Genomic DNA, 12,175 nt, shown 5'->3' on the forward strand with positions numbered 1-12,175 from the left:
TGTAAGAAAAGGTCCTGCACGCGCGTTCGGTTCCATCCCGACCACCATCCCCACCACTTCACTGGAGCAGTCACTCTTCCCCCGGGATGGGCTCCAACAGCCGGCCCGGGTCCAGGGTGGCTCCACTGAGTCTTGCGGGGCTGGAGGAAGTGGGGGTTCTCCAGGCCGCGGTCTTGTGCGCCAGCAGCAGGCGTCTCCCGCGGGTCTAGGAAGGACGCTGGGGAGCTCGGGGCGGCAGCCTGTGAGGGGCCGAGGTCGGGCCCACGGGCGGGATCCCGAAGGAACGAGGTCTGGCTGGGGCCGTAGCCTGGCGGGAGCCGGGCGGAGCCGGAGAGAACGAGTCTGGAGGAGCTGCAGGGCCGGACGGCGGAGGCGGAGCCCTGAGGGGGGCTCCGAGCTGCGGGGGCGGAGCCAGGTCCGGGGGCGGGGCTCCGAGCTGCGGGGGCGGAGCCAGGTCCGGGGCGGGGCTCCGAGGGAATAAGCCGGCTCCAGGGGCGGAGTCTGGTACGGAGGCGGAGCCAGGTCCGGGGGCGGGGCTCCAAGGGGACAGAGCTGGGCTCCGGGCTAGGCGGTCTGGACGCCGAGGGCGGTCCCTGCGGGGCGGGCGGGGTCCGACCGGCGCTCTGTGTGGCCGCGGCCATGAAGCCGCAGCCGCCCGGCTAGGCCCCGGGCGGCTCTAGCCCAGGGCGGCCCGCGGGGGGCTGGGCCCGGGCCGCGGCTCCGGTTCCCTGGCCGGTGGGCGGCCGCTCACCATGCCTGGCAAGCACCAGCACTTCCAGGAACCCGAGGTCGGCTGCTGCGGGAAATACTTCCTGTTTGGCTTCAACATTGTCTTCTGGGTGAGCGCTGGGGTCTGCGCGGGGCCCTGTGCTTGGGGTGGACAGAGAGGGAGGTTCAGGCCCCTACTGGGGGGGACCACTCCCTGCCTCAAGAGCTTGGGGCTCGGACTGGCCCCCCCTACTCCTTCCTCCCACCCCTACTGCGGCTCCCTGGGCTTCCCAAGGGAGCTACGGAGAGGCCCGGATTGCTGGGGGGCAGGTCCCCACCTACGGCGGGGATGTCCCGGTGTAATTCCGAGGCCCGTTGGAGAAAGGGGAGGTGTTTCCTTGAGGACCCCAGGAGCATGCTAGGTGCGGGTCGCCCCGTCTCTTGCCCGGCCCCCTTGCTACCCTGGGAGGTGGGGTGTGCGCCAAGCCCCACCCCTGGTTTAGTTGGTAGGGAGGAAATTCTGGCTGGAAGGGAAGGGCCAGGCCCACTTCTCGGCCTCCTTACCCCTCTAGCATCTGGTTTCTGCAAAGCGGGGTGGGTGCCAGCCCTCCTCTCGCTCCATTCCGGTACTAGGAGGCTGGCTGGCAGGGAGGAGTAATATCTAGTACTCAGCAGCAGGGAAGGGGTTGCCCCCAGTTGAGAGCCTCGGAGCTGGCCCTGGGGAACAGAATTCAACATTCCACAGCTGTCAGAACCGGGGCTCCAGGGCTGGGCGGTCGCTGCCCAGAGAAGGGAGCTGCTGGTGCCCCTTCCAGGGTGGCATCTGGGCCCTGCCAAGTCATCTTTCCCATCTTGCCAAACCTGCGGCCTCTGCAGTCTCTGCTTGCATTGCCTTGGGTCTAAATGCCAGGGGCCCTTCCACCTGTGTCCAGCAGGACTCATGGCCCTGCCCTGTACTCACGTGCCACCACCGAGGTTATTGTGTGGTGGGTGTCCTCGAACCAGCAGCGCTCAGCTCTGGAAGTTGCTGGGAGCATTGGGAAGGAAGCCAGAAGGCCTGAGTGTAGCAGACCTTGGGCAAGTCACCTCTCCCTGGGCTTCAGCTTCCTTGCCTGTGTGGGTTGGATGATGAAGTCTGCCCCTCAGGGCTGTTAAGCAGATTAAATGAGTTCTGATTTGTTGTAGTCTCACACTGCCTTATTATATCTACAGTTTTACAGATGGGGAAACTGAAAAAAATAGGCACAGAGAAGTCAAGTCATTTATCTAGGGTCACACAGCTAGAAAGTACAGAGCCAAGGTGACAGCCCAGTGGGCAGCGACTAGAGGTGAGGCAGAGCAGTGAGCAGAGATAACCTTGAGTGCCACGAGGGAGCAGGCTTGGAGCCCAGGTTTGTTCCAGGGCCTGGGTGGGGGAATAGGGGTAGGGAGCTAGAACTAGAAGGCCAGGGGCCTGGAGCTGAGCATTTGGGTTTTATGGTCAGGCAGCGTGGCGCAGTGAGGGCTTCAGAGTAATGGATCTTATCTGGCTTTTGTACTGGAGGCAGCACCGTCTGGCTGCCATGGGGAGGGTGGGTGAGGGGCAGGGTCTAGAGGTTGTGGGGCAGGGGGGAGGGCTTTGGCAAAGCTGGGATGGTGGGGGTGGGGAGAGTAAGGAAGGCTCCAGGGAAAGTCCTGAGGCTGAGTTGACTGGGCTGGCCCACTTGAGGAGGTAGGGGAAGGTTTCAGGTTTGGGTCAAGGTGGCCTAAGCCAGGTACCTATGACACAGGCCCACAGATATTTTTGTTTTAATGTCAAGCAAACCCTGGTGCAGCCCCACTCAGAACCTGCTAGTGGTTTCTCACGGCTCCTAGAATACTGTCCAGACTCCTCCCCACGACTTCCAGCCCTGTGGGGTCTGGCCCTGCCACCCTTCAGTTTGTCCTCGCACCACCAGACATGGTCCTGCTACCTCAGGGCCTCTGCCTTCGCTGGCCCCTCTGCCTGGAATACTCGCCTCCCTCCTGTTCCTTTTCATCATTCAAACCTCAGCTAAAATGCCACCACCCTCCCTGCTGCCCTTTCTAAAGCACGCCCCCAGCCTCTAATCACTTCCACATTGTGTCACCCTGTTTGATTTTCTTTAAAGGATAGGTTAGGGTCTGAAATTTCCCTGTTTGTTCGCTCACGGCCCGTCTCCCCGCCAGGGTGGCGCTCCGTGAAGGTGGAGAGCCTGTCTGTCCCGTCCGCCAAAGTCATCCCAGGGCACAGAACGGTGCTGGGAACAGGGATGTGTTTGCAGCAGGCAGGTAGCCGTAGGGGTCTGGAACTAGTGCAAGGTTTGGGTGGAGATCCGGTGACACTGGTGTCTTGATGGGGTGGCGAATGAGCGTGAGGAGAAAGGGCAGGAGGAGGCCAAGGGTGGACCCGGGGCAGTGCCCTGTAGGGAGGGCAGGAGAAGGCAACATCCTGGGGGAGGGGATGGGGTTGAGTTAACCAGGAAGGGGTTCAAGAAGGAGAAAGTGGCGGTCAGTGCCCTGTCTAAAGGCCCGGGACAGGTCAGGGGCATGAGGCAGGAAAAGTGATGTTTGGTTTCACATCAGCAGACCCAGCATGGGGGAGGAAGGGGAAGACTGTTTCCAGAGAAAGAGTATAGCAGTGGGAGGAGCCCAGGGTCAGGGAAGGGAAGGCGTTAAGGGCCTGTGACTGTGGATGCTGCTGAGGGGAAGGAGCCTGTAGAGAAAGCAGGTAGATGGGGGTGGCCTGAGGAATGGGGGTCATGGCCCTGGGCTTGGGTGGGAGGGGGCTTTCCGCCCCTGAGACTGGGCACACAGGCATGAGGGTAGCCATCCTTGACTTCTAGGGCTCTTCCCAGTAAGGAAGTGAGGCAGGATGCTGGGAAAGATGAGGACAGTGGAGGGGCATTCGGGCTGCCCTGGTGGGGAGTCGGTAGCTGGTGTTTAGGAGGTCCAGACAGAGCTGTGGCCACGTGTCGTCTAGGGCAAAGCCACTGGCCCAGGCAGAGGCCCTCAACTGGACCCTGCTCTGCATGAGACTGGTCATCATGCAGGGGTGCTTGGTTGTGAGCCACAAAACTGACTCTGGCAGACGGAGGTCAAGGTGGTGGAACAGGGCAGGGAGGGGCATTGAGGGGCATGGGGTGACAGTCATAGGGCTACAGGGCAGCAGGAGGGCTGGAATTGGGGAGGGACAGAAAGGAGGCCAGTGGCCTGGAACCCCAGCGTGGGCAGGAGGCAGGAGCAGAGGCTCAGGATGCTGCTACTGCTGCTACTTGGCAGGAGTGTCTTGGCCACTGTCTATTCTAGTTTTGAGTTCTGGGAAGGAGCCCCTGACGTCCACCCCAAGGCTAGGGGAAGGTCAGTCCTCCAGGCTGTGTTGGGGGGCGGGGGCGGGGAAGAAGCACTGATATGTGTTCTTGGGAAGGTGGAAGGTACCCTGGATACTGTTCACAGCCTTGGTGCCTCTTCCGTTCTCCTCAGCGTCCTGAAGCCCCGAGCATTGGGAGGGATGAGCGAGGGTCCTGGTGCTGGTGCCCAGCCCTGAGCTCTTCACTGCTGCCCTTGCAGGTGCTGGGAGCCCTGTTCCTGGCCATTGGCATCTGGGCCTGGGGTGAGAAGGTAAGGCAGTGGGTGTGGTGTGGGACTGCTGTGGGGCAAGGCGGTGGGAAGGTCGGCCCCCCACACCTGCCTCTGCCCCCACTGGCACAGGGCGTTCTCTCCAACATCTCGGCGCTGACAGATCTGGGAGGCCTTGACCCTGTGTGGCTGTTTGTGGTAGTTGGAGGTGTCATGTCGGTGCTGGGCTTTGCTGGCTGCATCGGGGCCCTCCGAGAGAACACCTTCCTGCTCAAGTTTGTGAGTGCCCCTGCCCTCCGAGATCCACTGGGACCCCAGCTACCTCCTGGCCACCGACTAAGCACTGACTAGTTCTTGTAATATTATAGGTGCTTAGTAATGGGGAGCTTTATTATTGTGTAATAACAGTGATAATTATTAGATTTGTGTTATCTGTATTTATTAGGATCCTTTCTGTGGTATAGTAAATGACTGAAACCCAGTGGCTTAAGCATAAAAGGGTATTTATTGGCTCACACAAGAAAAGCCCAGGGTTGTGCTGGCCACAGGTGCATTTTGATCTAGGGGCCACCACAGAGTCATTCAGCCTGGTCTCTCTGTTTCTCAGCTCTGTTCCCCATGAGTTGGCTCCATTCCCAAGGGGTGGCAGGAGGCTCAGGAACAGGGCTGGCCTCCCCCTGCCCTCCCAGGAGCTCTGCTGGAGGCAGAGGGCTCTCTTGCGGACTCCTCTCGCCTTTAATTGTATCCCCTTGGTTCTGATTGGCTGTCTCTGGACCAATCCCTGTGGGCAGAGGGGAGGCAGTGCTCTGATTGGTGGGCTTGTGGCACACACCCTCCCATATCCGGGAGTGGGGAGAGGTGGAACTAAAGGTTTGCATGGAGGGTGGTTTTTCAAAGAAATCAGGGTGTGATTACCAGACGAAGGGGGACGGATGGATAGGCAAGAGCAGCTCTGCCTTCTACCACCACAGAACAATACCAAAGTAAGAGAAGGTGGGGACTCTGGGTTCCCTTGGTCTTGGTGGAGGTGGGGGTGGAGTTCTTCCCTGTGGCACCCCCAGGCCCCCGGAGGTTGCCAGAGCCCTGCCGTTCCAACCCCCGCCATCTGTGTGCCCCAACCCTAGTTTTCTGTGTTCCTCGGCCTCATCTTCTTCCTGGAGCTGGCAACAGGGATCCTGGCCTTTGTCTTCAAGGACTGGATTCGAGACCAGCTTAACCTCTTCATCAACAACAACGTCAAGGCCTACCGGGACGACATCGACCTCCAGAACCTCATCGACTTTGCTCAGGAATATGTGAGTCCAGCATCCAGCACGGGCCACATGTAGGAGGCACCCGCTGGCCAGATGAATGAGGGAGCAAGTTCCCTGCTTGCTGGGACCATCTCCCAGGCCAGCAGGCCCCAGAGAGGAGACCCAAGAGTGTCCCTGTCCGAGGAGAGCCAGCCCCTGGCGATCCCCACGGGTCCCCATTTTCCTTGCCCTGTGGAAACACAGCCTTGGGAAACAGAGGCCAGAGGTTCCAAACTGGCAGTTCCCAGGCTGGGCCTTACCACAACCTAAGTGGAGGAAATTTGACATAAAAATACACATTTCTCCTTCTACTAGATCCTGGGCCCACAATATCAGCTAGGCTAGTACAGGGGGCTCTCTGCTGCTGTCCCCAGCACTGTGTATTTTATTCCATGTCAGCCCTTTCTCTCTTTTCTATTATGTGTTTGGCCTCTGTACATATTCGAGTTTGAGGTCCCTGACTGGAGCTCTGCCCTCAAGCTTGCAAACCTAACCCCTGTGAGGAAGCAGCCAGGCAACAGCTCGTGAAATACAAAATGCCTTCCACCTGCACGTTCCTGCCCACTCACACCCAGCCCCACCCACCCACGGCCTCACACTCACATCCACACACAGTCACACCTGATCACACCCACTCACGGTCACAGGCCTTTGGCACCATTCACCACCAAGAATCAGCTCTGGGGTCCAGAAGTGAACCAGAGCCCCTGCCTGCTTCGAGGAGCTTTCAACCCAGACATGTTGCCGGGGGTTATGATGTGATTAATTAATTCATTCAGCACAGGATTGTTATGGGCCTACCGTGTGCCAGGCCCTGGGCCATGTGCAGGGGATTCAGTGGTGAAAAAATTGGGACCTGTCCTCATGGGCATGGCAGTTGGGAGAGACATGATAAATAAGCAAACAAACAAATGTGTGTGTGCACGTGTGTGTGTGCATGTGTAAAATTGTAAAATGAGGTAAGGTAAGGGCTGAAATGAAGGGTGGAGAGAGGAAGGCCTCTGAGTGGTGACCTTGAGGCCAAAGGAGGAAGAGGAGCAGGGGCTGAAGGGGGAGGGGAGTGTTGTGCTGTGGGAGCAGCTGGGGCCGAGCAGGTGCAGGGAGGCAAGTGCAGAACAAGCTGTGCTCCGGCCGGCTCACGGCCCAGGCCTGCCCCGAGCTTGAGCTGTGGGCTGCCCCATGTCCCCCACTAGACCGTGAGCTCCTTGGGTCATCGCCATGGCCCCTGCCCGGGGAGCAGCTCGGAACATCCTGGGTCGGGGTGATGGGGCTGGGGGCTGATGCCAGCAGGCATATAGGATGTGGATGGGCTAGCTGTGGGGTGGCAGGGAGGGGAGGTGGGCAAGAGTCCCCTCCTGTCCCTGCACTGAAGAAGAGAGGTCTTTGTAAAGTCTCTGAGCAAGTGTGGGGACACCCGGTGCAGACACAAAGTTCAGTGGTATCTCTGATCCCACAGGGCTGGGCCCAGCACCCACCCCTCAGTGAGGGCCAGAGGAAGCCACAGTCCTTGACGCATATCCTCAGCCCCTTCCTTCCCTTTTGCCAGCCTCTTGGGTCGGGGGTAATCTCAGGACCCCTTCCCAGCACCCCTCGACCTCTGTCGGCCAGAGGTTGGGCCCAGGCCCGGCCTGTCTGCTGTGGATGGGGGAGGTGCCCACCTGCCTGGCTGTCTCTAGGTCCCCTCCCAGACAGCCCTGTCTCCCCACAGCTGGGCTGGTCCCCAGAGAGGGTGAGGCTCCTGGGGCAGTCCTAGCTCACCAGAGCTCTCCCCTGCCCCCCAGTGGTCTTGCTGCGGAGCCCGAGGGCCCAACGACTGGAACCTCAATATCTACTTCAACTGCACTGACTTGAACCCCAGCCGGGAGCGCTGCGGGGTTCCCTTCTCCTGCTGCGTCAGGGACCCTGCGGTAAGTGGGGCTGGGGGAGGAGGGGTAGACGTGCTGCCATGTGCAGACCCCATCTAGGACCCGTCCCGTGCTGACCCCCAAGGGCCCTGCTCAGCTCTACCCTGGGGCTGTGAGTGTTGGGAGCCATCGTTTTTCATGGAGGCTCTGAGGCCTGTTGGAGCTGGTGCTGCTCTCCCTGCTCAGCAAGACCTGTCTCTTTGATTGTGGTGATTTGGAAATAGCAGGACACAGGGGATGGGGACTGGCCCAGAGGCCTCCTTGCACCCTGTGTTCCCAGCTAAATGTCTGCTCCTGGCTGGCTGGAAGGTTGGCCAGGGGCTGGCATCCCTCACATTCATGGGTGTATGTGGCAGGGGTTGTCTGGGCCACCACCAGTCACCACCCGACTGTGCCACCATGCTGGGATGGCAGGGGTTGGGGGGCTCTGACCCTTTTATGGCTTTTTTCATTGCAGAAACCTCTCAGTGACACTTCTTCAGTCACAGTTCATCTGGGGTGCCAAGGGCCAGGTTTCTCCCCATTCTTATAAAACTCCAGCAGGCAGGATTCCTAAACAGGAGGCAGGTCCAAGCTGGTGTTTGCAGCCACGTGCCTGGGTGACTGGGAAAGAGGCACATGGGCCTCTGGGAGCCTTGTTTAAGAGTGGTGGATGTTAGCCGGGCATGGTGGCTCACGCCTGTAATCCTAGCACTCTGGGAAGCCGAGGCAGGAGGATCGCCTGAGGTCAGGAGTTCGAGACCAGCCTGAGCAAGAGTGAGACCCCGTCTCTACTAAAAATAGAAAGAAATGATCTAGACAGCTAAAAATATACAGAAAAAATTAGCCGGGCATGGTGGCGCATGCCTGTAGTCCCAGCTACTCGGGAGGCTGAGGCAGTAGGATCGCTTGAGCCCAGGAGTTTGAGGTTGCTGTGAGCTAGGCTGATGCCACGGCACTCTAGCCCAGGCAACGGAGCGAGACTCTGTCTCAAAAAAACCAAAAATAAGGCCGGGCGCGGTGGCTCACGCCTGTAATCCTAGCACTCTGGGAGGCCGAGGCGGGTGGATCGCTCAAGGTCAGGAGTTTGAGACCAGCCTGAGCAAGAGTGAGACCCCGTCTCTACTAAAAATAGAAAGAAATTATCTGGCCAACTAAAATCTATATAGAAAAAATTAGCCGGGCATGGTGGCGCATGCCTGTAGTCCCAGCTACTCGGGAGGCTGAGGCAGTAGGATCGCTTAAGCCCAGGAGTTTGAGGTTGCTGTGAGCTAGGCTGACGCCACGGCACTCACTCTAGCCCGGGCAACAAAGCAAGACTCTGTCTCAAAAAAAAAAAAAAAAAAAACCAAAAATAAACCCCTGAGTGGTGGATGCACAGAGTCCGTGGTTCCACCTACTTCCTCTGAGAAAGAAACGCTGTCGCGGTGCCTGGGCACCACAGACCCCTGTGGGATGCCCCCTTGCCAAGTCGCTAACTGGCCTGTTTCCTCTCAGGAAGATGTCCTCAACACCCAGTGTGGCTATGATGTCCGGCTCAAACTGGTAAGAGGGTGGGGACAGGGCTGGGGCAGCTGGGGATACTGGGAAGGGACGGGAGGGCTCTCCCGCAGCTGCTGTGCGAGGCCTCAGGCACTCTGGGGAGAGGGAGCCGAGTCCTGGGAGCCTGCCGGACGCCGGGCTGGTGCGGTGCTGCGGCCCGGCCATGGGTAGGTGTGCGCGTTCCCACTCCGTTGAGCACTGCCAGGTGTCCAGCACTGCGCTAGGCACTGGGCATCCAGCCCTCATGAGATGGCAGTCTCTGCCCCCGAGGAGTGGAGGGAGAAAGACCGTAGCTCATAGGTGAAGAAATGTGGCCAGTCAGGTGACAACTTAAGCTGAGAGCTTGGAAGAAAATAAGGGAGGTGATGGGAGAGGGGCTAGGTGGCCAGGGAAGGCCTCTCAGAGGAGGGGCGTCCGTGCTGAGACCCCATGAGCCAGCTCCTCAGAGGCCCCATGGCAGTACTCTGGGGAGTGGGCCTGCAGCTGGAGGTCATGGCAGTACTCTGGGGAGTGGGCCTGCAGCTGGAGGTCGGGGGCCGGGGGGGCCGGGGGCAAGCCGGGGAGGGAAGGAGCGGGCCTGAGAGGAGGCCTGCAGTGGCAGGTGGCCGAGCCTGGTGCCTGCATGTCCCTAGGAGCTGGAGCAGCAGGGCTTCATCCACACCAAAGGCTGCGTGGGCCAGTTTGAGAAGTGGCTGCAGGACAACCTGGTCGTCGTGGCCGGGGTCTTCGTGGGCATTGCCCTCCTCCAGGTACTGCTATGGCTCCGATGCCCCTGCCCTTGCCCGGGGCCTGCCCTGACCTTGCCCTCACTTGCCCTCTATCTTACAGATCTTTGGCATCTGCCTGGCCCAGAACCTTGTGAGTGACATCAAGGCAGTGAAGGCCAACTGGTGAGGCTGCCCCAGTCATGGCCACGTGCCTGGCCTACACAGGCCTCTGGGGGCCCCCCTGCCCTGGTCCCTCCTACTGTGCTCCTGATGGACGGACAAGGCTGCAGGAGGCATTCCTGCTTAAACCCGAGCCCCAAGGGGGGCCCGTCTTGTTCCTGCGCTGCCTGCCGACCAAGAAGCCTCTGTGGCTCTGCCTGGGCTGCTTGTCCGGGAGCTGTGTGCATGGAGGGCATATACGTGTGTGCGTGCATGCGTGTGTGTGTGTGTGTGTGTGTGTGTGTACACATGCATACGCATGTACAGGGGAGCCACAGTCTCGGTGGTGTTGGGGTGGTGGGCTCTCGAGGGGACTAGGAAGGGCGCAGCTCGGAGGGTGCAGGCCAGGTGGGGTGGGAGGTGCTGCTGTGGGGGGCTGCCAGTGTCCTCCTGCATCCCCCGCCCGGCCCTGGGACACATTTCCCTGTGCGAGGCTGTGTGGGGCAGCTTGCGGACACTGCTGTTGCCCAGGCCACTGTCTCACTCGGCCCCAGAGCTCTCTTTACTGGCTGTGACCTCGAGCCTACCAGGAGCCCACCTCACCCTCAGTGTCCCAGACTCTGAAATGGGCCCCAGAGTTTTCTTTCTCTTGCTTGCCTCTCAGGAGCAAACATGATGATGGCTAGAAACTGCTCAAATAAACAAAATTTTGAAAACTGCTGGCTCACGCCCACCATCTCAGAGGTTCTGCCAGCTGTGAGGCCTCAGCAGAACTCTCCGCTGGGACTCCTGGCCTGACCCTGCCCTGCCAACATGTTTCTCCAACCTGGGTAGTTTACACGTCTGAGCCAACCTTTAAAAATTGGTGTATTTCACATAAAGGTCCACATCCACGACTTCTCTTGACAAAGGACCGTCTGGCTACACCGGCTCTGCGGTGGCAACATTACCCAGGACACAAGCTTCCCTGGTCACTGAGGGCACCTGGCGGGTCGGCTCACCTAAGTGCCCTGCCTGGCTCCCCCCGACCTCGGGGGTCATTCCCTGCACCCCAAGGGGCACAGAGACATGAAGGATGGGGAGGCTGAACCCTACCCTGAAGAGGGTGCAGCCTGGAAGAGGTCCAGCCCTTCAGGGGACTGAGGTGGGTGCCAGAGCACCCAGGAAAGTGGCTGAGGGGTGGGCTGTGGGGGAGCCTGCTAGGGGGGCTGTGGATGGCCGACTCCCAGGAATCAAGTTCAGGATCTTCCGGTGGCTGCAGAGCTGCCCAGTGGCCACCAGAGGGCGCGCCAGCACAGCACTGCCGGTCCTGCGTCGCTCCTGCTGCAGCCTCGCCCCGGCAGGGCCGCGTGCCTGCCCTGCTAACTAGCGCTTGGGATTCCGGGAGTTGGGAAATTCCTCAAGAGCGAATTAGCCCAGGCTGGGGAAGCCTGGCTGTGTCCTGAGCTCTGCCTCTTAACAGCTACATGAAGGGGTGTGTGTGGAGTGACCCGGCCCCACCTGGCTGGGCCGGGCCCAGCAGAGGTCTGCAGCTTGGGTGTCCGGGCGCAGTTGTGTGTCCTGTCCTTCCAGTGGTGGGCCCGCTTCCTGTGACTTTCCAGCTGTTACTGGAGAGAGAAGACATTGCTCTGTGGTGAGAGAAACGTGCACAATCTAGTTGATGATGGCAGCTTGCCTTGAGAGATGGGGTGTGGTGGGGGCAGCGGAGCACAGATCCCACCTGAGGGTGGCAGCTGCCACAGTCAGTTGTAGCTAATTGCTGTGATGTGGGAACGCAGGTCTGATGTCAGAAATCTGGAGAAGCCAGAAATACAGATTTTTATGTGCAATATCCTGATTTTTAAGTTGTTGGCAACTAATTCTGTAAACCAAAAAGGGTGTAGGGTCTGGCTTTGGCCCCTGTACCACCATACGTCCTTCTGGGACAGTCGCCCACAGGGGCCCTGGCTGCTCTGCATTCAGGGGTGCCGGGTGCTGTGCCAGCTGGGCAGGTGTGGGGCATGTACCTGTGCCGTGGCTCCCTGGCACAGGCTGCACAGCGTGCTGGGGTCCCTGGCAGGCACTGGCTGTGGGTGGTTTATACAGGCAACAATAAACTCAGCTCACGATATCCTGCACGTGTCTTGCATTTTCTAATTTTAAATGCTTTTTGCTTTCATTTTCTCCCTAAGCCACAGAACACCCTTGTGAGGTGGAGTTTCTTTTCCTGATGAGGAAACTGGCACTCAGAGAGGGCAGGCAGGTGGCCCAGAGTGCACAGCTGGGGGGGGGGGTGCACCCGTCTGACCCCCTCGCTGCAGCCGTGCAC

The 12,175-nt window shown here is 59.7% G+C and overlaps 1 protein-coding gene across 3 annotated transcripts; it reads left to right on the forward strand.

Moving 5' to 3' along the window:
* Positions 1–618: 618 nt before the first annotated feature.
* TSPAN17 (tetraspanin 17) lies at positions 619–11,968 on the forward strand. 3 transcript variants are annotated; one of them, XM_069473918.1, is made up of 9 exons: positions 619–839; positions 4,276–4,326; positions 4,417–4,563; positions 5,409–5,579; positions 7,358–7,483; positions 8,957–9,004; positions 9,634–9,750; positions 9,830–9,892; positions 10,564–11,968. In XM_069473918.1, the coding sequence occupies exons 1-9, from the start codon at positions 753–755 to the stop codon at positions 10,663–10,665; spliced, it is 912 nt and encodes a 303-aa protein (XP_069330019.1). In that variant the 5' UTR covers positions 619–752; the 3' UTR covers positions 10,666–11,968. The 3 variants fall into 3 exon arrangements, with proteins under 3 accessions (XP_069330019.1, XP_069330020.1, XP_069330021.1); XM_069473919.1 differs by having other exon boundaries at positions 9,830–10,612; XM_069473920.1 differs by having other exon boundaries at positions 5,478–5,579; positions 9,830–10,612.
* Positions 11,969–12,175: the final 207 nt, after the last annotated feature.

The sequence above is a fragment of the Eulemur rufifrons genome, chromosome 7 (assembly GCF_041146395.1).
Source record: "Eulemur rufifrons isolate Redbay chromosome 7, OSU_ERuf_1, whole genome shotgun sequence".
NCBI classification, from domain to species: Eukaryota; Metazoa; Chordata; class Mammalia; order Primates; family Lemuridae; genus Eulemur; species Eulemur rufifrons.